The sequence below is a fragment of the Pinus tabuliformis genome, chromosome Q (assembly GCF_031772625.1).
Source record: "Pinus tabuliformis cultivar Carrire ecotype Pingquan chromosome Q, CPIR1, whole genome shotgun sequence".
In the NCBI taxonomy this organism is placed as follows: domain Eukaryota; kingdom Viridiplantae; phylum Streptophyta; class Pinopsida; order Pinales; family Pinaceae; genus Pinus; species Pinus tabuliformis.
Genome location: NC_142296.1, coordinates 1157156841 through 1157179091, shown reverse-complemented (window position 1 = coordinate 1157179091; position 22251 = coordinate 1157156841). Strand labels below are relative to the sequence as shown.

The 22251-nt window shown below is 45.9% G+C and overlaps 1 protein-coding gene across 1 annotated transcript; it reads left to right on the top strand.

Annotated features, from left to right (window-relative positions):
• Positions 1-745: 745 nt before the first annotated feature.
• LOC149223752 (uncharacterized) lies at positions 746-1762 on the top strand. The gene has a single exon (XM_089387988.1). The coding sequence runs from the start codon at positions 746-748 to the stop codon at positions 1760-1762; it is 1017 nt and encodes a 338-aa protein (XP_089244114.1).
• The last annotated feature ends 20489 nt before the right edge of the window (positions 1763-22251 follow it).

Below are 22251 nucleotides of genomic sequence, written 5' to 3'. Positions count from 1 at the left end.
AGGCTTAGATGATCAGGAGATTCTAAACAAAGTACTAGGAGCCAAGCTTTGGTGGCGATGGGTGCAAGCGCCAAAAGCCCTTTGGGCAAGGGTCTGGAAAGAAAAATATGCCAGCTCTTGGCACACTAATAATCTCATCAGAATGTCGGGGAATATAAGGGGCTCTCCCATCTGGAATAGGGCTTGGGAGAATAGAAATATTGTGCAACAACACAGTTTCTGGGAAACCAGAGATGGGGAGCAAGCACTCTTTTGGGAGGACAAATGGCAACAAGAATCGGTGCTGTTAAAGGAGGACTTCATAAGCCTCAAACAAGAAACAGATTCCCAAGGACTGATCAAAGTTAAAGATTTTTGGAACATCCCTCAGGGCCAGGACAAGTGGAGAAACTGGAGTAACATTGATTGCAGAAATAACAGACTCTTAGCAACAAAAACAGAAGCACTGAGAAGTATTTTAAAACAGAGGATGATCATGGTCACAGAGGGGCAGGATCAATTGAGATGGGGCAACAACAACAAAGGAACCTTCAATCTCAAAGAGGCAAAGTATATTCTCCTGGGACTGGAGTCCTGTGTGCCAGACAAATCTTGGAGACAACTCTGGTCTCACCAAGGTTGGATGAAAATCAAGCTCTTTATGTGGCTGGTGTACCATAAGAAAATTTTGACTTGGGACCATATTAGAAAAAGGGGCGTCTTGGGGCCTTCTAAATGTCAGCTTTGTGAAGAGCATGAGGAAACCATGGAGCACATCCTCAACTACTGCTCTTACACCACCTGGTTGTGGAATTCCTTTTCTAACATTTTCCAACAATCAGACAGGGACAGAGAGAGTATCATAAATACCCTAGTTAATTGGAGGAGGAGATTTTCGGAGAATGAGGTGCTTAATCAAGCATGGGCTTTAACACCAGGATTCATTATCTGGAATGTCTGGAAAGAAAGAAATAAGAGAATCTTTAAGGAAGAAAAAACCAACCCTCAGAAGCTCTATGACCTGATTCTAAAGCAGATAAGGGAAACAGTCAGCACCACAGTGAGCAATATCCCAGAGAGTCCACCCTCAGTAATGGAGCTGAGAACACTCAGACTACTGGGATTGCACAACATCATTCCGCAAGGGCTGGGAAAAAAGAAAATGACAATGAATACAGAGAAAGATTGCTGGCAGCCTCCTCCGAAAAACTACCTGAAATTCAATATTGACGGAGCCTCCAAAGGTAACCCAGGATCAGCTGGGTCTGGAGGAGTTTTAAGGAATGAAGAGGGAAGAATCATATTAATCTTCCACAGCCATTTAGGTAAAGCCACCAATAACATGGCGGAACTAATGGCGATGGAGCAGGGCCTTGAGATTCTGATTAAAAATCGTAGCTCAAATGTTATTATAGAGGCAGACTCAGAAATCACCATCAACTCTGTAAAAAGAATTAGCTGTGGATCCAAACCGGAGAAAGTCTCAAATCATTGGAGACTTATCCAGGTCTATCAAAGAATTCAAGCCCACCTTCAAGGTCTGGGATCTGTTAGTTTCAATCATGTGCGCAGAAATGCTAATAAGCTAGCGGACATTCTAGCCAACCAAGGGGTGAACAATGAAGATTACAGGATGGTGAAGAAGTGGCAGGATCTATCCCAAAATCATTTAAAGGTTCTTTGCTATAACCAAGCGGCAGAGGACAGTCAGGTGGTCCGTAGTAGTGGGAGGGTTTCTGACAGAGGTGAAGTATCCCCAGCCAATGTTTCCTTGGCCTTGTGATTTTCCCTTTGGGCGCCATCGGTTCGCGGACGGGTTTGAGACAATCCTTTGTGTCTCCTCTGAACCGCCTCCAGTTATGGGTCCTGAGTTAGAATGGAAGTGGCGGGAGAACTGTTCTTTTAGCAGCCATTTCAGTTCTCCCGGCCGGATTAGTGTGAAGAGCATGGCGGGTTTAGTTCTTTTGGAGCAAACAGGTAATAGAATGGCCCTGGTGAATAATGGCGGAGGGTTTATATCTTCTTCTATAATCATTAGTGTTTGGCATAAGTTTTCCCCTTTCCAAGAAAATGTTGTAGCAAATAATCGTCGACAATGGAGTTGGGGGCTTCCGCTTCCTAATTCCCAAGGTCGGGCGAACTTTCAGCAGGAGCGGTATTCGGGAGATCGCACCGCTTTCCATCAGAAAGTGGTTTCGGATTATGGGCAGTGACACCATTCAAAAAGAGACACGTGGTGGTGGGACGGTTTCAAAAACCACCTTCATCGCGCCTTAAAGTTCGGCGCCTTTTTGTTGCACGACATAAATCACAACCGTCCGTTTTTTCTATGCCATCTGACGGTCTCAATGGTCTGAGCAAATCTGTGGCGCGGAGGTGGTTTTCGCGGCCACAACAGGCAGGAAGTGGTTTTCCCCATTTGGCAGCGATCACAATCATTGAGCTCCACGTGGCGGTGGGGTCGGAGGGAAAACTGCCCTCATCGCAAGTTATCTTCCGTGCATGTTGGCCGGTCCGAAATCATTATACTCCGTCGACTGGCTCTTGAGGTTTCTACGGTCCAGATCTCCCATGCAGGTTTGTGGGCTCGGGTGTTCAGGCATGCGGCGCTCAAGTACTTTTTTGGACTGTTCTGTCGAACCCGAAAAGTTGACTCGCAGGTCGTGAGCGTGGGCATTGATACCCCTTTTCAACTCCTAGTCTAAACTCTTTGATTTTTCTTCTTTCGAATTGTTAAGTTTGTTGGTAGTGCGCAAGGAAAAGTTAAGCTTTTATTCTTTTCCTTTGTCTTCGACCTTGTGGGATGTGTTGTAACTCTATGTACTATATTTTTTTACTAAATGAATGGGAAGGTCCGACTCTTGCATTAGCAAAAAAAAATATTCCTAATTAGCCATGGCTAATTGGAAGATTCGATTTTGCTCAATTTTGCCTTCTATAGTTATTTATAAATAAAAAGGTGAGGAAAGGGGGACATAACTCACTTTTTGAATAAAGTCACTCCCTAGTAGCACAACGTTGTAACTTAAAAGGGGAGCCAAGAGAGCCAAAGGACCACGTAGAGAAGGGGGCCCACGTAGACACTTGGAGGGACTGCACAGATGGAGAAGGAGCATGTGGCAAGGGAGAGGCTACGTTGGAGGAGGTGGGCCTTAGGGTTTTGAAAGAGGCCAACGCTATAAAGGAGAGAGGAGCCTCCTCATTTGGGCATTGGATTATGTTGCATTTGATCTAGTCACTTCGACTTAGAGCACCCTAGCTGTTTAGCCCTGTCTGCAGCACTGTTTAGTGCATCAAGTGTCTCCATTTGGAGATCTCACCCATAGCCCCGAGGGACTTCGAGTGCCTGCTTGGGCAAGGTAGTTTCATCAGTATTTTGCAGGAGGAGCGATCTCTGGAGTTGAGGAGGAACTGAGCATTTTGATGACTGCGCAGTCTTGAGAGGGGAGGACGCAATGTCTTTTGGTAGGAGCTCCGGATTGGGTTTATGTGGAGGATTTGAGCTTGGAGATTGAGCAAGGGATCAGCGCTTCCATATTGGAGGATTTTAACAGAGTTTCGGGTAGAGTTTTGGAGGATTCTCTTCAGGGGCAGCGTAGAGCCTTGAGGGATAGCGTAGATCCTCAAGGGGGTGATTTTCGGGGGTCAGCTATTTTAGAAAAGCTTTCTGGGCTTTTCTGGGTTTATTGAGCAGAGGTTGATTCCAGAGTTTCAGCATTTTCTGAGGGGGGGAACAACCCCAAATCCTCACTTGATTCCAACAGTAGCAGCAGCACAACAGTTCTCCGGCAGCTTGGATGCAGTTCAGAGAGAGGCCATTTCCTTACCATTCTGAGTGTATTTCTTCACTTGCCTTGTGCAAGTCGAGGTGCTATCTTTCTGATCACCTCTTGTACTCTTTCCATTACTCAGTATAATAAAATGGCTTAGCATTTCTCTCTGCATTTCTCAAGTATCTGCTTATATTCCATGTATACATTATTGTATGTTGCACTACTGTTATTGTTTTTATCTCTTTGAGCTCCCCGGCTACTATACCACTTGTGTGTTTTTCTCTTGTACTCTTAGACAAAGTCTGGAAAGGGCCAGGTAGCCTCCAGATCTCGTCCTCTTTCCAGAGGCAACATATCTAGTAAATGCCCTCCCAGTCCATCTCTAGTTGGAGTTTGCTTGTGTTTGAGGGATATCCCTAATAAGGGATATTACAGTGGTATCAGAGCATAGATTTGGCTCAGCCTGTGGAGCTAGCAGTCTATGACACCGAGGCAAAAGCCCTACATCTGTTACAGAGGTAGGGAATACAGAGATATTGAGCATAGGTTGGAGAACACCTACGGAGAGGGAGACTATGTTCGAGTGGTGGACACAAAACAGGAGGAGCCTGTGGTGAACACAGAACAGGAGGAGCCAGTGGTGGACGCAGAGCAGGAGGATTCGATGGCAGATGAGGATGGGAAGAGATTTGCAGACATGCTCCTCAAATCAGTGCAAGATCTGTCAAGGCAAATCGAGGTGATGGGGCAGAGATTCACGACGATGGAGGCTAGACAGCGTGAGAACCCACAGGTTTTCCAGGTTGGTGAGGGATCGGGTACATCCCACCATTTTCTAGAGCAGGGTGCCACTCAGCGTGATACTACTCAGTAGATGGCCTCACATGCCCCGACACGCTCTACCATGCCCACTTTCCTAGGAGCAGACACGGGGCCGGAGCCCAGCAGGAGGCGGAGCCCGGTCATATGGGCGATTATTTTGCAGAGTACTAGGCCTATGGGCAGGAGTTCAGGGATGCTCTCTCATTCAGAGACTTTGTTCAGCTCCAGCAGGATAGTAGACCTGCGACCATCACAGAGGATACCGGCATTATCATGATGGAGACACCCACCGCACAACTAGTAGATTCCACTTGCCTACGTTTGATGTCTCATCAAACAGTTCGGCAAAGTCTTGGGTGGAGAAGCTAGACATCTATTTCCAACTTAACCAGATGTTGGAGACAGAGGCCATCAAGGTGGCGACGTTACATTTGGATGGTGAGGCCCAGGACTGGTGGTTCCATGGGATGGTTACACTCGGACACTCCACAGTGACGACATATGCCGAGTTCACCAGGATATTGATAGAGAGGTTTGACAGGGGGGATCTGGAACAGCACTTTGTTGAGCTGACGAGCCTCAAACAGACCGAGAACCCAGAGACCGACATTGCAGACTTCTTGAGGGTTTCAGTGATGGTGCCAGATCTATCCATGGCACAGAGGATCTACATGTTTGTTGAGGGGTTAGCAGAGCCACTTCGGGGTCTAGTCAGATCCACTAGACCAGCCAGACTCTAGGATGCGATTAGCAGGACCCGGGACTTACAGGATGCCTTACCCAGGACCTGGACATCTCACCCCCGGAGACAGGCTTTCCAGCCTAAAGGGAAGGATGTGAGGATTCCACCTCCAAAGGGGAATCCAGGACGAGCACAGATTGATGATGATGCCAGGAGGGAGCTGAAGAAGAAGCGGTTGTGCTTTACCTGTCAAGAGCCATGGGCACCGGGACGTAGATGTGCTGTTGGCAAAGCACATTTTATTGAGGTCTTCTCCGAGAGCAGCGGGGAAGAGGATGAGGAGGATGATGTGGAGGCAGAAGCTAGTCATGCCGTGCAGGATCATTTGCCACCTCCACCACCAGCAGCAGGCGGTGTAGATTTTGCACCTACCAGAGGGGCCCTTGCAGCACTGCTAGGAGTTCCCAAGTATTTGACGATGCGCATACGGGGGACAGTACGTGGCCAGCAAGTATCAATTTTGGTTGACAGTAGGGCAACCCACAACTTCATCGATGCACAGATGGTTGAGCGGAGAGGTATACAGATAGAGAGCTTCGATGGCTTTTCAGTTTTGGTCCCAGGAGATCAGACCATGGTGTGTGCTCGTTATGTCCCAGAGTTATCAGTGACGATGGGCACCTACACACTGACTGACCACTTTTTCGTGGTCAATATTCCGGACACCAACATGATACTGGGTGTTCAGTGGCTTATTACTCTAGGAAAGGTCACGACAGATTGGAAGGCCCTAGATATGGAGTGGGATGATGAGAAGACAGGGAGGCAAGAGAAGATACGAGGACAGCACACATATCTACCTCAGACTGTTTCGGCTCATCAGATGGAGGCAGTCTTCCGGAAGGGAGACGTAGAGTGGGCAGTGGAGCTGCGTGCATCAAAGGCAGGGACTACAGGGCAGACGGTGCACCCAGAGATACAGTCCATCCTTGACCAGTATGCCACAGTGTTTGGGGAGATTCCGCCGGGACAGCCACCGGACCGGGGGTTTGAGCACACCATTGAGCTTGAGCAGGGCATACAGGCAGTGATTACTACCCCCTATAGGCATCCCAAGGCCTATCGGGATGAGATTGAGCGGGCCATTCAGGAGTTGCTGGCTCTTGGGCACATTCAGCCGAGCACGAGTCCTTTTGCTTCTTTCGTGGTGTTGGTGAAGAAGAAGGACGGCACATTGAGGATGTGCATTAACTACAGGGCCCTAAACAAGAAGACCCTGAAGAACAGGTACCCCATACCCAGGATCGATGAGTTGATGGATGAGTTGAGAGGAGCACAGTTCTTCTCAAAGATTGATTTGAGATCTGGGTACCATCAGATTCGCGTGAGGGAGCAGGACATTCCCAAGACCGCCTTCAGGTGTCACTATGGGCACTTTGAGTTTTTGGTGATGCCCTTCGGGCTAACCAATGCCCCAGCTACATTCCAGTCCTGCATGAATCACATCTTCCATAGTCACTTAAGGAAGTTTGTGTTGGTGTTCTTTGATGATATTCTCATTTACAGCAGGACTTGGGAGGAGCATCTCCAGCACATTGAGACAGTTTTACGCATCTTGAAGGAGCAGCAGTTCTATGCCAAGCTCTCCAAGTGTGAGTTTGGGTTGACGAAGATGTTGTACTTGGGACACATCATAGGGGTGGACGGAGTGAGAGTCCACGAGGAGAAGATCAGGGCCATCAGAGATTGGTCGGAGCTGAGGAACATGACAGAACTTCATGGATTCATTGGCATTTGTACTTACTACCGGAAGTTCGTCAAGAGTTTCTCACAACTCACTGCACCCCTGACAGATCTGACGAGGAAGGGGGCATTTAGTTGGTCGGATACAACGCAGCGAGCCTTTGACAGGCTCAAGGAGTTTATGAGCAGCTGCCTAGTGCTTGCATTTCCAGATTTTTCGCAGCCATTTGTTTTGGAGTGTGATGCGTCAGGAGAGGGGATCGGCGCAATGTCGATGCAGGGAAGTCACCCTATAGGAGAGCCGAAGGCTCCTTCCACATGAGAGGTTGTATTCTATATATGACAAGGAGATGTTGGCCATTATGCATGCATTGGCCAAATTCCGACAGTATTTAGTGGGTAACAGGTTTAGGGTGAGGACTGATCACAACAGCCTCAGGTTCTTTTTGGAGCAGAAACAGCTACAGGAGAGGTAGCAGAAGTGGATCAATAAGATCCAAGCGTATGACTTTGACATTGAGTATGTCAAGGGTAAGAACAACGTGGTAGCAGATGCCCTTTCACGTAGACCAGCCACGTTGTCTCTTATGAGCTTGGACACAGACTGGAGGGCTCAACTTTTAGTAGAGTACTCCAAGGACAGATTTGCATGTGAGGTTCTGGATGGGCAGGTGGCGGATGACAGGTACAAGGTAGTCGATGAGATCATCTACTATAGGGACCGGGTCTTCTTGACTAAGGGATCTCAGCTCAAGAAGAAGATACTTCAGGCATCACATGATTCACCATTGGCCAGCCATCAAGGGTTTACCAAAACCTACAGGGCCATTAGAGAGAGGTTCTCATGGAAGGGCCTCAAGGAGGACGTACTCCAACATATCCGGGAGTGCGATATCTGCCAGAGGAACAAGGGGGAGATTAGCCATCCCGCGGGATTATTGCAGCCTCTTCCCATTCTGGAGGGGAAATGAGAATGTATTTCGATGGACTTCATCACAATGTTGCACGAAGCGGGAGCGAAGCGGAAGCATTTTTTGGAAGCGGGGACGCCGAAGCGTCATTTTCCAAAAATCTAGGAAGCGAAGCATCCGTGGAAGCGTCTGCTATATATATATATATATATATATATTATATTTTTTTGCATTTATACTCAAAACAAACATCCCAAATACCAAATTAATTGTAGAAGACATGAAAACATGCATATTTTTGCATAAATCAAGATAGATATGGCATCCATGATTCCATTGTAGTTACTAGTATGTACAGCAATCATCTATATTCTAGCTATTACAAACATACATCAAATTTTTAAGCATATTATAAAACATAAAACATAGAGCATATTATGATCTATCTAGCAAGTGAGCAACTGTCAACATTTGTCATGTCCAAAATACAAATAATAATGTTTACAAAATATGTCACTTGGTCACCGCCAAGCCAAAAAGGTTCAAAATTCAAATTCACAAGTCTACAAGTCTAATGAGTAATCTATGACAAAAAGTAGTAGATTGTGAATATATCTACTAATCTCTCCTCCTTCCACCACGAATAGAACGTGGTGGCGGGCCTCCACGTGGTGGCAATGAAGAAGATGGTGCCTGTGGAAGTCGTGGCACTGAAACTGATGAAGAAGAACCCCCTGCTGTTGGTGTTGAACCATGGAACCTAGGAACCAAGGGACCAGATGGGGGTGGAGGTGGTGGCATATCAACACGGTCATCATCATCCTAGAATCGCTCAAAAAATTCATGCAAAAAAAAAAACACTAGTTAACAAAAAAATTAAAAACATGAATTAGAGAAATGCTTTATAAGGGAAAATTGGAAAATTCATACCACAATGGACATACCTGGATAAGAGCATCCTCTAATTGCTCTAGTCGCAACACTCCATCCTCCAAATTGGGCTCCTCTGGATTCTTGTCCCAAATCAACAAGTCTTTATTAGACTTTGCATCTTCACAGTAATGGGACAACAATCGCAAGTTGTAATGAACATAAACCAAGCTCTCTGCCCGGTCTAAATTCAACCTGTTCCTTTTAACACTGTGGATGAAAGAATAAGAGCTCCAACACCTCTCTGCAGAAGAAGTGTTTACCACCTGTGATAGCACCCGCAATGCCAAACTCTATAGAAGTGGAGTACCCCCTCCATGCATGTTCCACCACTCAAGAGCAGAAAAAGTCTCTTGATCTTTAATTGCATGCATGCTCCCAAATGGACCAGTGTTGAGTGTATAGTTGCTCACCTGTCTCCGTACCAATGCAGCCTCCTCCTCATCAGGGATTAATTTACTCAATGCAGCCATATATTTTTTGTGAACCTCTTGATCTTGGTGTGGTTTTCTCCTACTTCCCCCCCAGGTGCTGGTGTTGAAAGCCATGATGGATGATAGTATTTAGGTGTCAAAACATATGCTAATGCATGCAATGGAACATTTAGCATTTCCCATCGGTTTTCCACCTCTACACGAATATAATTGTACAAGGTGGTATCTCTAGGCTCAACAATGTCTTTAATCTGCCCCAACATGCTATCCATTTGCTCATACACCTCCCCAATTACTGGTCGATCTGAATCTGCAAACTTGATCATGTAATAAATTGGTTTGGTGAATTGCAAAACATATTTAACCTGTCCCCAAAAGTAACTGTCAAGAACAGTGTCCTTGACTGCATTAGCACCATCTATGTCACTGTTAATTTCATCCCATGTTTCAGCACACACCAAATTAGTTAAAGCTTGTCTCACATTCACTAGCCGCCTAAAGGTGAGGTAATAACTAGCAAATCTTGTCTTTGCAATTTTAAGCAATTGCAACTTGGAGTAAGTGCCATAGAAGTAGTTTACCCGTGTATGCCCTGTGATGAATTTAATGAGCTGCTTCCCTCTCCTGTAAACCTCAGCAATCCACCCACATTCTTTGTGTTTCACAATATCATGCATCAAAAGGTTCAATGTGTGAACCAGGCACCCAGACCAAAAGATGTGTGGATGAGTACGCTCAATAATTTTTCCTGCTGCCTTACAATTTGCTGCATTATCTGTGATCACTTGAACCACATTATTCGGACCAACATCTTTGATTGATTTCAATAGGAGATCTGCAATGTTTTGTGCAGATGCAGTGATGGAGGAGGAGTCATGACATGCAATAAATACTGCACCACTAGAAGAAACACCAAGAACATTTATCAAATGTTGGTTTCTAATATTTGTCCACCCATCTGATACAATGGATACCCCAGAATCTACCCACTCATTTGTAAAACGTGTCAAAGCTCTTTGAACCTTAGCTTTTTCTCTTTCTAATAACACTGTTCTAGCTTTCTCATAGTTGGGGGCCTTGTATCCTTTTGGGGCTTCATTGATGGCCTTCACCATTTCATGCCAATAGGGAGAGCGAAGCACATTGAATGGTACACCGCAAGCACAAAGAAAACGGACTATCTTTCCAACCACATCATCCCTCCCAGCAACATTAAGGAAATCCCCTATTGTTCTACCTCCAGAGCTTGCAGAAGTACCATGAGGAGATGAGCAACTACCAAATTTAGAGGTTGCACTTGATTCAGAATGAGTTTTTTGTTTCTTGTTTTTTTGTTGTGCAGCCATCTCTATTTGGATGTATTTTCTTCTTTCTTCAGTTGAAATGTTTGGGCAAATTTGTACCCCCACCGAACCCTTTCTTTCATTACTGTCCAGCACCCCACAAAGATGCCTCCTCAGACGGGTATATGAACCACAATATGGTTTTCCTCCATGACAACCATGAGGGCACACAAATTTGTAAGATCCACCACCCTTTCCCCCATCAAGTTTGGTCACATAGTTCCACAAGGGTGTTGATGTAGCTTTCCCATCTTGTGTTTCAGTGTCCCCTTCAGGTTCATCCCCTTCCTCTTCAAACCCTTCCTCCTCATCATACATTGGGTCACTCCTATTAGGACCATCACCACTGTCCTCTTCTGTTTCTTCCCTTCTATTCCTCACCTTTGCCATCATTAAAACCAAGAGTGGAATGATACATAGAAGCCAAAAGAACACCATCTTGGAATATGGATATAGGTGGTGGACAACCTGTAAATAAATGAGCAAGTAGAAACAATGGGAAAGATTAGGAGAGGGAGGAGAAAAATACAAAAAAATTGTCAAAAAAACAAGGGAGTTTGGGGTTTGAACTTACCTCTTTAGCTCTTGTAGATGAAGTCCTCCAAGCTCTTGCTCCAAGCTCCTCCTCCTTCTCCTAGCTCCTCCTTCTTCACTCCTCCAAGCTCTCCTCTCTTCTCCTCTCCTTTCCTCTCTTCTCTTCTCCTCTCCTCTCTTCTCTTCTCCAACTCTCATAAACTCAAAGTGAGAAAATGAGGAATGAATGGGGGCTTTATTCTTTTCATTCCTCACCTTAACCTCACTCTAACCTCACCCTAACCCACCCCCTTAATGTTGAGTGAACATAACTTTAAAAAAAAATTAAAAAAAGAGTGTTTTTTTTCCCTTGGGCGCGCCCCTTTTCGCCGAAGCGTACGGAAGTGTGCGCGAAGCGGCCACTTCCTGCTCCGAATCGCCGCGCTTCGGAGGCCCGAAGCGTCGTACGAAGCGCGCTTCGGAGGCATGGAAGCGGCGCTTCCGGCCGGCGCTTCGGAAATTCCAGGAAGCGTCTTAAAATGCCGAAGCGCCGCTTCCGAATTCGGAAGCGCCGCTTCCGATGAAGCTTCCTAGGCGCTTCCGTACGGGACGCGCTTCGGAGCTTCGATCCGGGGGCGGGGCGCTTCGTGCAACACTGCTTCATCACAAGGTTGCCCATGGTGCAGGGCAAGGATTGTATCTTTGTCGTCGTTGATCGACTAAAAAAGTACGCACACTTTTTCGCCATATCCGCACACCACACAGCAACACAAATGGCCGAGTTGTTCTTTAGAGAGGTCTTCAGGCTACATGGTCTTCCTAAGGCCATCATCAGTGGCAGGGACAGCCGTTTCATTGGCGGGTTTTGGCAGGAGCTTTTCTGGTAGGTGGGGACGGAGTTGACACCGAGTACCAGTTATCACCCACAGACGGGCGGGCAAACAGAGATAGTTAACAAGTGACTGGAGAGCTACTTGCGTAACTATGTTAGTGGGCAGCAGCGAGCATGGCTGAAGTGGCTACATCTGGGGGAGTACTGCTACAACACTACACATCACATGTCCATTGGTATGTCACCATTCTATGCTTTGTATGGATATCATCCTTTATCTTTTGCTGACGTGATGTTTGGTGCTAGCAAGGCTCTGAGCCAAGATTTGGATCCAAGAGAGTCAGGATATGCTCCGAGCTCTCAAGGATAATATGGCTACAGCGCAGAACCAGCAGACGTTGTATGCTGACAGGGGTCGGGTGGAGAGACAGTTTGAGGTAGAGGACTTGGTCTACCTACGATTACAACCATACCGACAATCATCACTAAAGCAGAAGGGAGCTGAGAAGCTCAAGCCCCGCTTTTATGGGCCATACAAGGTGATACGCAGGATTGGACAGGTTGCGTATGAATTGGAGCTGCCCCAAGGCAGTAAGATTCATAACGTTTTTCATGTATCACGCCTGAAGAAAGCATTGGGGCAGCAGGTGACAGTGACAGATGAGCTACCACCCACGGATGATGAGGGGCATTTGGTGTTGCAGCCAGAGGCTATTAGTGATACCAGGGAGAAGCAGCTGCGGAGTAGGATGGTCCGGGAATTCTTGGTGAGGTGGAAGAATTTACCGGATGAAGATCCCACTTGGGAGAGTGAGAAAATTTTGCAGCATCCATCACTTCAGTTGCTTGAGGACAAGCAACATTTTGCCAGGGGAGACTAATATTCCTAATTAGCCATGCCTAATTAGAATATTTGATTTTCCTCAATTTTGCCTTCTATAGTTATTTATAAATAAAAAGGTGAGGAAAGGGGGACATAACTCACTTTGTGAATAAAGTCACTCCCTAGTAGCAAAACGTTGTAACTTAAAAGGGGAGCCAAGGGGGCCAAAAGGACCACGTAGAGAAGGGGGCCCACGTAGACACTTGGAGGGACTGCGCAGATGGAGAAGGAGCACGTGGCAAGAGAGAGGCTACATTGGAGGAGGTGGACCTTAGGGTTTTGAGAGAGGCCAACGCTATAAAGGAGAGAGGAGCCTCCTCATTTGGGCATTGTATTATGTTGCATTTGAGCTAGTCACTTTGACTTAGAGCACGCTAGCTTGTTTAGCCTATCTGCAGCACTATTTAGTGCATCGAGTGTCTTCGTTCGGGGATCTCACCCTTAGCCCCTGGGGACTTCGAGTGCCTGCTCGGACAAGGTAGTTTCATCAGTATTTTGCAGGAGGAGCGATCTTTGGAGTTGAGGAGAAACTAAGCATTTTGATGACTGCGCAGTCTTGAGATGGGAGAACGCAATCTCTTTTGGTAGGAGCTCCGAATTGGGTTTATGTGGAGGATTTGAGCTTGGAGATTGAGCAAGGGATCAACCCTTGCATATTGGAGGATTTTGGCAGAGTCTCGGGTAGAGTTTTGGAGGATTCTCTTCAGGGGCAACGCAGAGCCTTGAGGGATAGCGTAGATCCTCAAGGGGTGATTTTCGGGGGTCAGCTATTTTAGAAAAGATTTCTGGGCTTTTCTGAGTTTATTGAGCAGAGGTTGATTCCAGAGTTTCAGCATTTTCTGAGGGGGGGAACAGACCCAAATCCTCACTTGATTCTAGCAGTAGCAGCAGCACAGCAGTTCTCCGACAGCTTGGACACAGTTCAGAGAAAGGCCATTTCCTTACCATTCTGAGTGTATTTCTTCACTTGCCTTGTGCAAGTCGAGGTGCTATCTTTCTGATCACCTCTTGTACTCTTTCCATTACTCAGTATAATAAAATGGCTTACCATTTCTCTCAGCATTTCTCGAGTATCTGCTTATATTCCATGTATACATTATTGTATGTTGCACTACTATTATTGTTTTTATCTCTTTGAGCTCCCCGGATACTATACCACTTGTGTGTTTTTCTCTTGTACTCTTAGACATAGTCTGGAAAGGGCTAGGTAGCTTCCAGATCTCGTCCTCTTTCCAAAGGTGACATATCTGGTAAACGCCCTCCCAGTCCATCTCTGGTTGGAGTTTGCTTGTGTTTGAGGGATACCCCTGATAAGGGATATTACATCCTGGGGTCTTTGGAATGCATGTGCCTAAGGCTCCCTGCAAAATTTGAGGCCTAGAGCACATCTGATGCTACCCCAAATCAACATTCCCTCTTAGCGAGGAATGTGCTCTAGCAATATACTGTTGTTGCATACTGCTTTGACTCTGAAGCATCGTTCTCTGTGTTGTTGATGTCTGACATGCTATCCTCCAACTACTGCGCTGCTGATGCAACTTGTACTGTTGACTTTGACACTACCACTACCAATGCTACATCTGTACTACAGCTCCCTCTCAAATGTTGCATCTGCTATGTTGCTAGCACTACCATTGCTAACACTGCATCCGTCCTACAACTCAGTCGTTGAGAGAAGCGACTAAAAAACATCCAAAATTATTGAACTAACTATGTTCAGTATGATACCGCGTGAATGTTGGAACTCACTATTGCTAGTCTCTGCGCCAATCCTCTGAATATACTGCGTTGTTGCTGACCTTTGCTCTGTGCCATCTACACTGTTACCAACTCTGCTCTACGTTGTTCAGTGTCTGGCGTTCCTAGCCATTGCAACTGTCTCCCCGACACTCCTCGGCACCATTCAACACTAGTCCATTCTGCTACTGCAAAACTGGGCTCCCATAGCAAGGTATTGATCCAAGAGGTGGACTCCTCAAGGATCCTACCCATTTGTAGCTCTTTCGAACTACAGCTCCAAATCAGCCTACCTCCCTCCTGGAGATATCTCAGCGGTCATGGCGAACTCCTCTTCAATCTTCGCGGCTACAACCTTAGAATCATGCTTCTCATCCTTGTCTTTTTTTCAAAGGACACTAGAATGCATAGTGGCACATCTCGCCACATCTGAAATACTTCACCTTGGAGACATCCTTCTTTCATCTCTGTTGCCCCTGTTGTCCCTTCGATGAGGGATGCATTATCCTCCTCCTTCTTGGGCTTTGTCCCACTACTGTTGCTGCTTTCGTCAAGTTTGAACTTGACCAGGTCTCTCCTCAGCTCTTGTTTTAGAGTTGCCCACATCTCATCCCAATTAGGCAATGTTGCTCTGCCCAGGATACTCTGGACAAAGACTTGCCACTCATCTGAGACAGAATTGAGAGCTAGTCTAACCAACTCTGAATCCTAAGGTGTATGTCCCACGGCAAACAACTCATCACGGGTTTCCTTCAGCTTCATGAGGAATGGATCCACACGCTCCCCCTTCTGCATCTGAGCAGATCTCAGCTTCTGCTCCAAGTATATCTTCCGCTGCTCAGAAGATCCCTGATTAACATGGCCAAGGCATCCCACATCTCCCTAGCAGTCGCTTTGCTAACAACGTGGCACACAACGTGATTCTTGACTACATCCAGGATCATCCTTATGGCCTTTGCCATCTCAACCTTGTACTTCTTCAGCAGATCTGCATCCGCGGGTTCAACCACCACGTTATCGACGTATGTCTTGAGGGCATGCTCATCTAGAAGGAAAGACATTTTAGCCTTCCAGATGACATAGTGGGATGCTCCGTCCAACCTGTCCTTGATCCCTCAGGCCACTAGTTGTTGTATCTTCCAAAAAATGTCGAAAATCCACTCTCTGCTTCTCACTACCGCTACTCAGCCAATGAGAAAATGGACTTCTTGGCAGGAAGTCTGCTGAGGAAAAGTTCCCTGAAGGTGCTTCTCTTCTTTCTTCTGAAAATTTTTCAACCTAGCAATCTCCCCACTGAAAATCTGCGTCCCACCAACTCTCTCACACTAGAATTCCTTCTCTCCGTCGACTCATGGGAGAGAGACTACCTTGAAAATCTGCATTCCCGACTTGGAACTGCGTCAACCATCTGGGTTTCGAACTGCTGCCTCCTGCAGCTTTTTAAAATTCTCTTCTTCTGCTCAGCGTTGGATTTACAATCTCTGCTCTTGTTGCTTCACCTGTAGCTCTGATACTTTGTGAAAATTCCTCAACCGGAATCCCTACTATAGCAAACTAATGTTACTTCTCCTACTTGTTAATCCATACAAGTTATTTACCGTGTGCTACGCCAAATATCGAAGTAAATACTACTACAACCTTCACTTAATTAAATTATAAGCAGAAACAAGATACTGAGCAAGAAATAAAATACAACACAATAGACACCGTTATTTTTGGATAAATGTCCCTAGAAAAACCCTATGCGGGAAAACCGGTGCAGTAGCTCTCAAGGTTTATTATTATTAAGCAGTGGCAAATTCTGAATACATCTTTGAATACCTCACAAGGTTATTCAGTTACAGAGAGAAATATTGGCAGTAAGATTTGTGAGATTACCTCACACAATCACTGAGAAAATCCCAGCTGATCTGGATACTAAATGAATAGCCTCTAGCAAGACCTACGCTTCTCTGCACAGTCCTCACGCAGGCTCTGGGTCAACCCCTCTAGGCTCTGCGTCACTCAGTCTGCTAATCGATTTGTTGCCCGGAGTCTCTGCTCTCAGCCTCCCAGTCTCACACCTCGGCTCTCGGCTTTTGAAATTGACTCTCCCCAGCAAAATCTTGGACTCTCTCTCATCCTCTGCGCTGCCTCTGCGTGGCCCTACGTGGCCCTGCATCAGCCTATGCGACTGGGCTACTGGATCACTCACTACCTCTCGCTGTTGATGATTCTCCGATTGAGAAAATCTCTCTCTCTGGATGTTGTCCCTACCCCTCAAATGTAATAAATCTCCTCAATCAAATTTCCTCCTAAGAACTTCTCACTTCAGAAATTCGATCTCTTGATGTCTCTCGGTGTGTTTTTCAAATGACCCTCAAACCCCTTCTTATATCTCTTGTTGGACAACCAACAGCCTAGATTAACTCCTAATCAAAAGCTCGGATCGTTTTGACTTGATCTCCATCTTTTTCTAGAAGTTACACACACAATTAGATTAATACTCATTAATATTTTAATTTTCGTAAGTTTAAGACTTAGGAACTCCATTAAAAATATTAATTATTTTAATAAAATCATCTCTGGATGGAATTTCCCAAAACAGTTTCTGGGTTCTTTGGAATTCATGTGCCTAAGCCTCCCTGCAAAATTTGAGGCCTAGACCACATCCGATGCTACCCAAATCATCACAGATCAGGGGTTGTCACCCTGATCCCCAATCTCTCCGTTTAAGTTGTCTCCCTATAGCAAGCTAAGGGGGGTAGACCATATGAAAATGGAATGAAGAAGAACTTAGTTGGAAACCAACTAGTTTGAGAAACATAGTGTAGCGACCAAGTACTTGATTAAGATTTAGCAAGACTTATAGATTTGATTAAATTTAAACAATTGATACTAGTGCCTTATGGAGTCAACAATCTTGCTAGGGAAATTAGGACCAAGTAATTGATTAGCAACTGCTGCTTTGATGAATGACTATCTTATATGAAATGCAGATCCTAGAACTAATGTGAGATGTAGGAACCTTGGTTAATTTTATTTAAATGTCTATCTAAGTTTTAACCTTTCGATCCTTTCTATATTGAGCCTGATTTCGTAATAATTGGCAGAGAGAAGATAAGGTGATGCACATTAAGGTGTGATTAACGATACCTCTTTTGAAAATCTAACATACCCGGTGCCTCCAGCGTTGCAGAGAGTTGTGGCTATGACCACTGCAAGGTCACTGTTTTAAGTGCTATTAAAAGTAGTTTTCTCAAGCAAAGATGGATGGATACCTATCTCTCTATCGACCAAGCTTATGCTCGGAAGTAAATTTTAATTATGCAGAATTAACTTAATATGCAAATGCACGAGATAAGGAGATGAAGCTAGATTCGAGGATTAGAAACGCTTATGTCACAAAACCCCTTTAATAACCAAAATGAAATTTTCACTTCACCAGACAAAGACTGAAAGGTAAACCCCTTATGTAAAAATTCTGTTTCCCACCCCGGTTTTCAGTTTCACCTTATTTCTCCCATGTAGTTAAATGCCCATTCCCATAACCATACATTTAACAGACTGAAAAAAATAAATATTGCTGAAAACACAAATTCTGGAAATTTTTCAGAATGCTGGAAATTGCAGAAATAAAAATCAGCAATTAAAAACAGTTATTAAAACACATTTAAACTCAGTGATTTTGGGTCAAATTTCCAGAAATAAAAATCAGCAATTAAAAACAGCTATTAAAACACATTTAAACTCAGTGATTTTGGGTCAGTTGACCCAAATTTAAATGTGTTTTAATAGCTGTTTTTAATTGCTGATTTTTATTTCTGGAATTTCCAGCATTCTGAAAAATTTCCAGAATTTGTGTTTTCAGCAATATTTATTTTTTTCAGTCTGTTAAATGTATGGTTATGGGAATGGGCATTTAACTACATGGAAGAAATAAGGTGAAACTGAAAACCGGGGTGGGAAACAGAATTTTTACATGGTATCAGAGCTTGAGTGCTGAAGGGCAGTTTGGGACAGCAAAAGAAAAAAAATACAGCTGCTGATTTTTTCACTCAGAAAATTCCAGCAAGCTGATTTTTCATAAACAGCAGTTTTATCTTTACCACAGCAGTGCTATTTTTCAGTTTTAGGACAACAAGATGTCATTGGGATTGAGGGTGGAGGATAGGTTGGATGGGCATACAAATTACAGCGTTTGGAAGGAGAGAATGCAGAGTATCTTTGAGGAGGCAGAAGTCTGGGATATCATGGTGCATACAGCACAGCACCCTGTTGTTGTGCCTACTGATGCTACTCAGTTGGCAGCTTATAATAGAAAGAACAAAAAGGGTAAGAGGTTGATTCTAGACGGAATCAAAGACCATTGCATTCCTCATGTGAGAGGAAAGAGCAATGCCCATGAGATGTGGACAGCATTGTCCAATCTCTACCAGAGTACCAATGAGAACCGGAAGATGGTCCTGAAGGAGAAGCTGAAGAACATTAAGATGGGGAATGATAGTGCAGCTGGATATCTCACAAAGATTACCAATGTGAGAGATGAGTTGGCAGCGATTGGAGAGGCCATTCCATCCACTGAGTTGGTGCGTATTGCAGTGAATGGCCTCCCCCGTTCATGGTTGAACTTTGCTGATGGGGTTTGTGCACGTGAGACCCTTCCCACATGGGAGAGGTTTTGGGATGATTGTATTCAGACAGAGATCAGGAAAGGACAGCTTGGGGCAGCCAAGCCAGTTAAGCAGGATGAGGACGTAGCACTGGTGGCAGGAGGCAAGAAAGGCAAAGGGAAGAAGCAGGCTTCCACAAGCGGTGGTGGAGGCAAAGGCAAAGGTAAAGGTAAACAGGGTAACTCACAGAAGGACTATTCCAAAGTGAAGTGTTGGAATTGTCAGAAGATGGGACACTATGCAGTTGTGTGTCCGGAGAAGAAGAAGAAGAAGGGGAAGAACCAGGATGTGGCAGCTTCAGCTGAGATTGAGGACTTTGCAGGTCATTTTGACCGGGAGTTTGCGTTCACTACATGTGAGTCCTCTAGTGCAGGATCACCTGCCACACAGGTTCAGAGGGAGCATGCTTTTCCCTCGATTAGCGGAGCATCTACAGGTATCTGGTATGTGGACAGTGGGGCTTCACGTCACATGACAGGAGTCCGGGAGTACTTCTCAGAGCTTTCAGAGAGTGGCACTGATATAGAGGTAGTACTCGGTGATGACAGAGTTGTTAGAGCAGTCGGGGTGGGTACACTGACATTTCAGAGGGAGTCCAGACCTCCCTTGAAAGTGTCAGATGTTCTTTATGTGCCAGGGATGAGGAAGAACCTCATATCCGTCTCAGCTTTGGAGGACAGAGGATATGAGGTACTGTTCAGGGGAGGACAGGTGTTGATGTATCTCAGGGGCACTCCAGCTGATTCAGCTAGAGTGATAGGTGTACGCCATGCAAAGGTGTACAAGTTTGCATTCCAGCCCCTTTTGGCATTGAGCAGTAGTACCGACAGCAGAGCTAGCATTTCTGAGCTGTGTGAGATTTGGCACCGCAGGATGGGACACATGTATCATGGAGCGTTGAGGACATTGCGAGAGATCACTACAGGTGTGCCAGATTTCAGTACTAATCACTTTGATACTTGCAGAGGTTGTGCGATGGGCAAGTTTGCCAAATCCCCTTTTCCCAGCAGTGACAGCAGAGCGACGGGGATACTTGATTTGATTCATTCCGATGTGAGCGGTCGGATGTCTCATGTTTCCTTGAGTGGATATGAGTACTATGTGTTATTCATTGATGATCACTCCAGGAGGACCTGGATTTATTTTTTGAAGACCAAGAGTGAGGTCTTCAAGCGGTTTCAGGAGTTCAGAGCTCTTGTGGAGACTCAGACAGGTCGAAAGATCAAGTCCTTGAGGTCGGACAATGGAGGAGAGTACACCCTTGGAGAGTTTGTTGACTATTGTGCAGAGGCAGGCATTAGGAGGGAGTTCACTGTTCCTTACAACCCCCAGCAAAACGGAGTTGCAGAGAGGAAGAACAGATCCATCATAGGGGCTGCTAAAGCCATGTTACATGATCAGGGGTTGCCATTGTTCTTGTGGGCAGAGGCCTGCAACACAGCTGTTTACTTGCAGAACAGGAGTCCGCATCGTGCCTTGGGGCACATGACTCCAGAGGAGGCTTTCTCTAGGAAGAAGCCTGATCTTGGTCATCTTCATATCTTTGGATGCATTACATACTCCTATATACCCAAGGAGAAGAGGACCAAACTAGAGCCCACCGCAGAGAAGGGTATCTTTGTGGGCTACAGTGAGACCTCAAAGGCCTTTCGGATTTACATTCCTGCACAGAGGAGAGTTGTTGTCAGACGGGATGTGAAGTTCGAGGAGGACAGGGTCTTTAGGAGGTCACGGGAGTTAAGAGTATCTGGATCAGCCAGACCCTCAGCAGCAGTTGAGTCAATCGCAGGGATCCAGTGGGCAGGGATCAGGAGGATCCGGAGGTACATCTATGAGGATGTCAGGTCCATCAGTGAGCAGTGGCTCGCCGAGCCAGAGGGGTGGTGCTCCGGGCAGCATGCAGAGCAGTTCACTAGGGAGTCCACTGATGGACAGTTCACACGGTACCTCAGCTTCTACAGGTTCAGGTGCAGGCAGGAGGACAGCAGACAGACAGTCAGGAGTTCAGGTTACTGATGGTGATGAGGAGGAGGAATTTCATTCTCCTATGGGAGAAGCATGCTCAGGGAAGAGGAAGCCCAAGTGGCTTCAGGACACCTTGAGAAATGCCACATCTGTTGCTGAGCCGAAGAGGCTGGTCAGAGAGAGTAGACCACCTGAGAGGTTTTGTAGTTATATGGCGATGGTTACCAGCATCCTTGACTCTGAGCCTTCTAGCTATGAGGAGGCAGCTAGCCAGCAGGTCTGGAGAGAGGCCATGCAGGAGGAGTATTCTTCTATCATGAAGAATGATGTTTGGGAGGTGGTGCCGAGGCCTGAGGGCAAATCCGTGGTTACTACCAGATGGCTTTACAAGGTAAAGCATGCTGCAGATGGCAACATTGAGAAATTCAAAGCGAGGTTTGTGGCTAGAGGGTTCTCCCAGGTAGAGGGAGTTGATTATGAGGAGACCTTCGCTCCCGTGGCTCGATATACTTCGATCCGCTCCATTATATCGATAGCAGCAGAGATGGGTTGGAAGATCCACCAGATGGATGTGAAGACCGCATTTCTCAATGGCTTCATACAGGAGGAGGTGTACATTGAGCAGCCACAGGGCTTTGAGGTGCATGGGAAGGAGTCCCATGTGTGCAGATTGAAGAAGGCCCTTTATGGCCTGAAGCAAGCTCCCAGAGCTTGGTACTCCAGGATAGATGCATACTTGCAGGGGATGGATTTCACAAAGAGTGAGGCAGATCCGAACCTTTACTTTATTGTGATTGGTGAGGAGCCTCTCATTCTGGTGTTGTATGTGGATGACTTGAGCATTACAGGTGCAGAGAGACTCATAGAGCACTGCAAGAGAGATCTTGCGGCGGATTTTGAGATGAAGGACATCGGCTTGATGCATTACTTTTTGGGTTTGGAGGTGTGGCAGGAGGAGGGGCATTTCTTCGTGGGGCAGGGGAAGTATATTGTGGACATCCTTAGCAGATTCCACATGGAGGATTGTAGACCCATGTCGACACCGATGATCA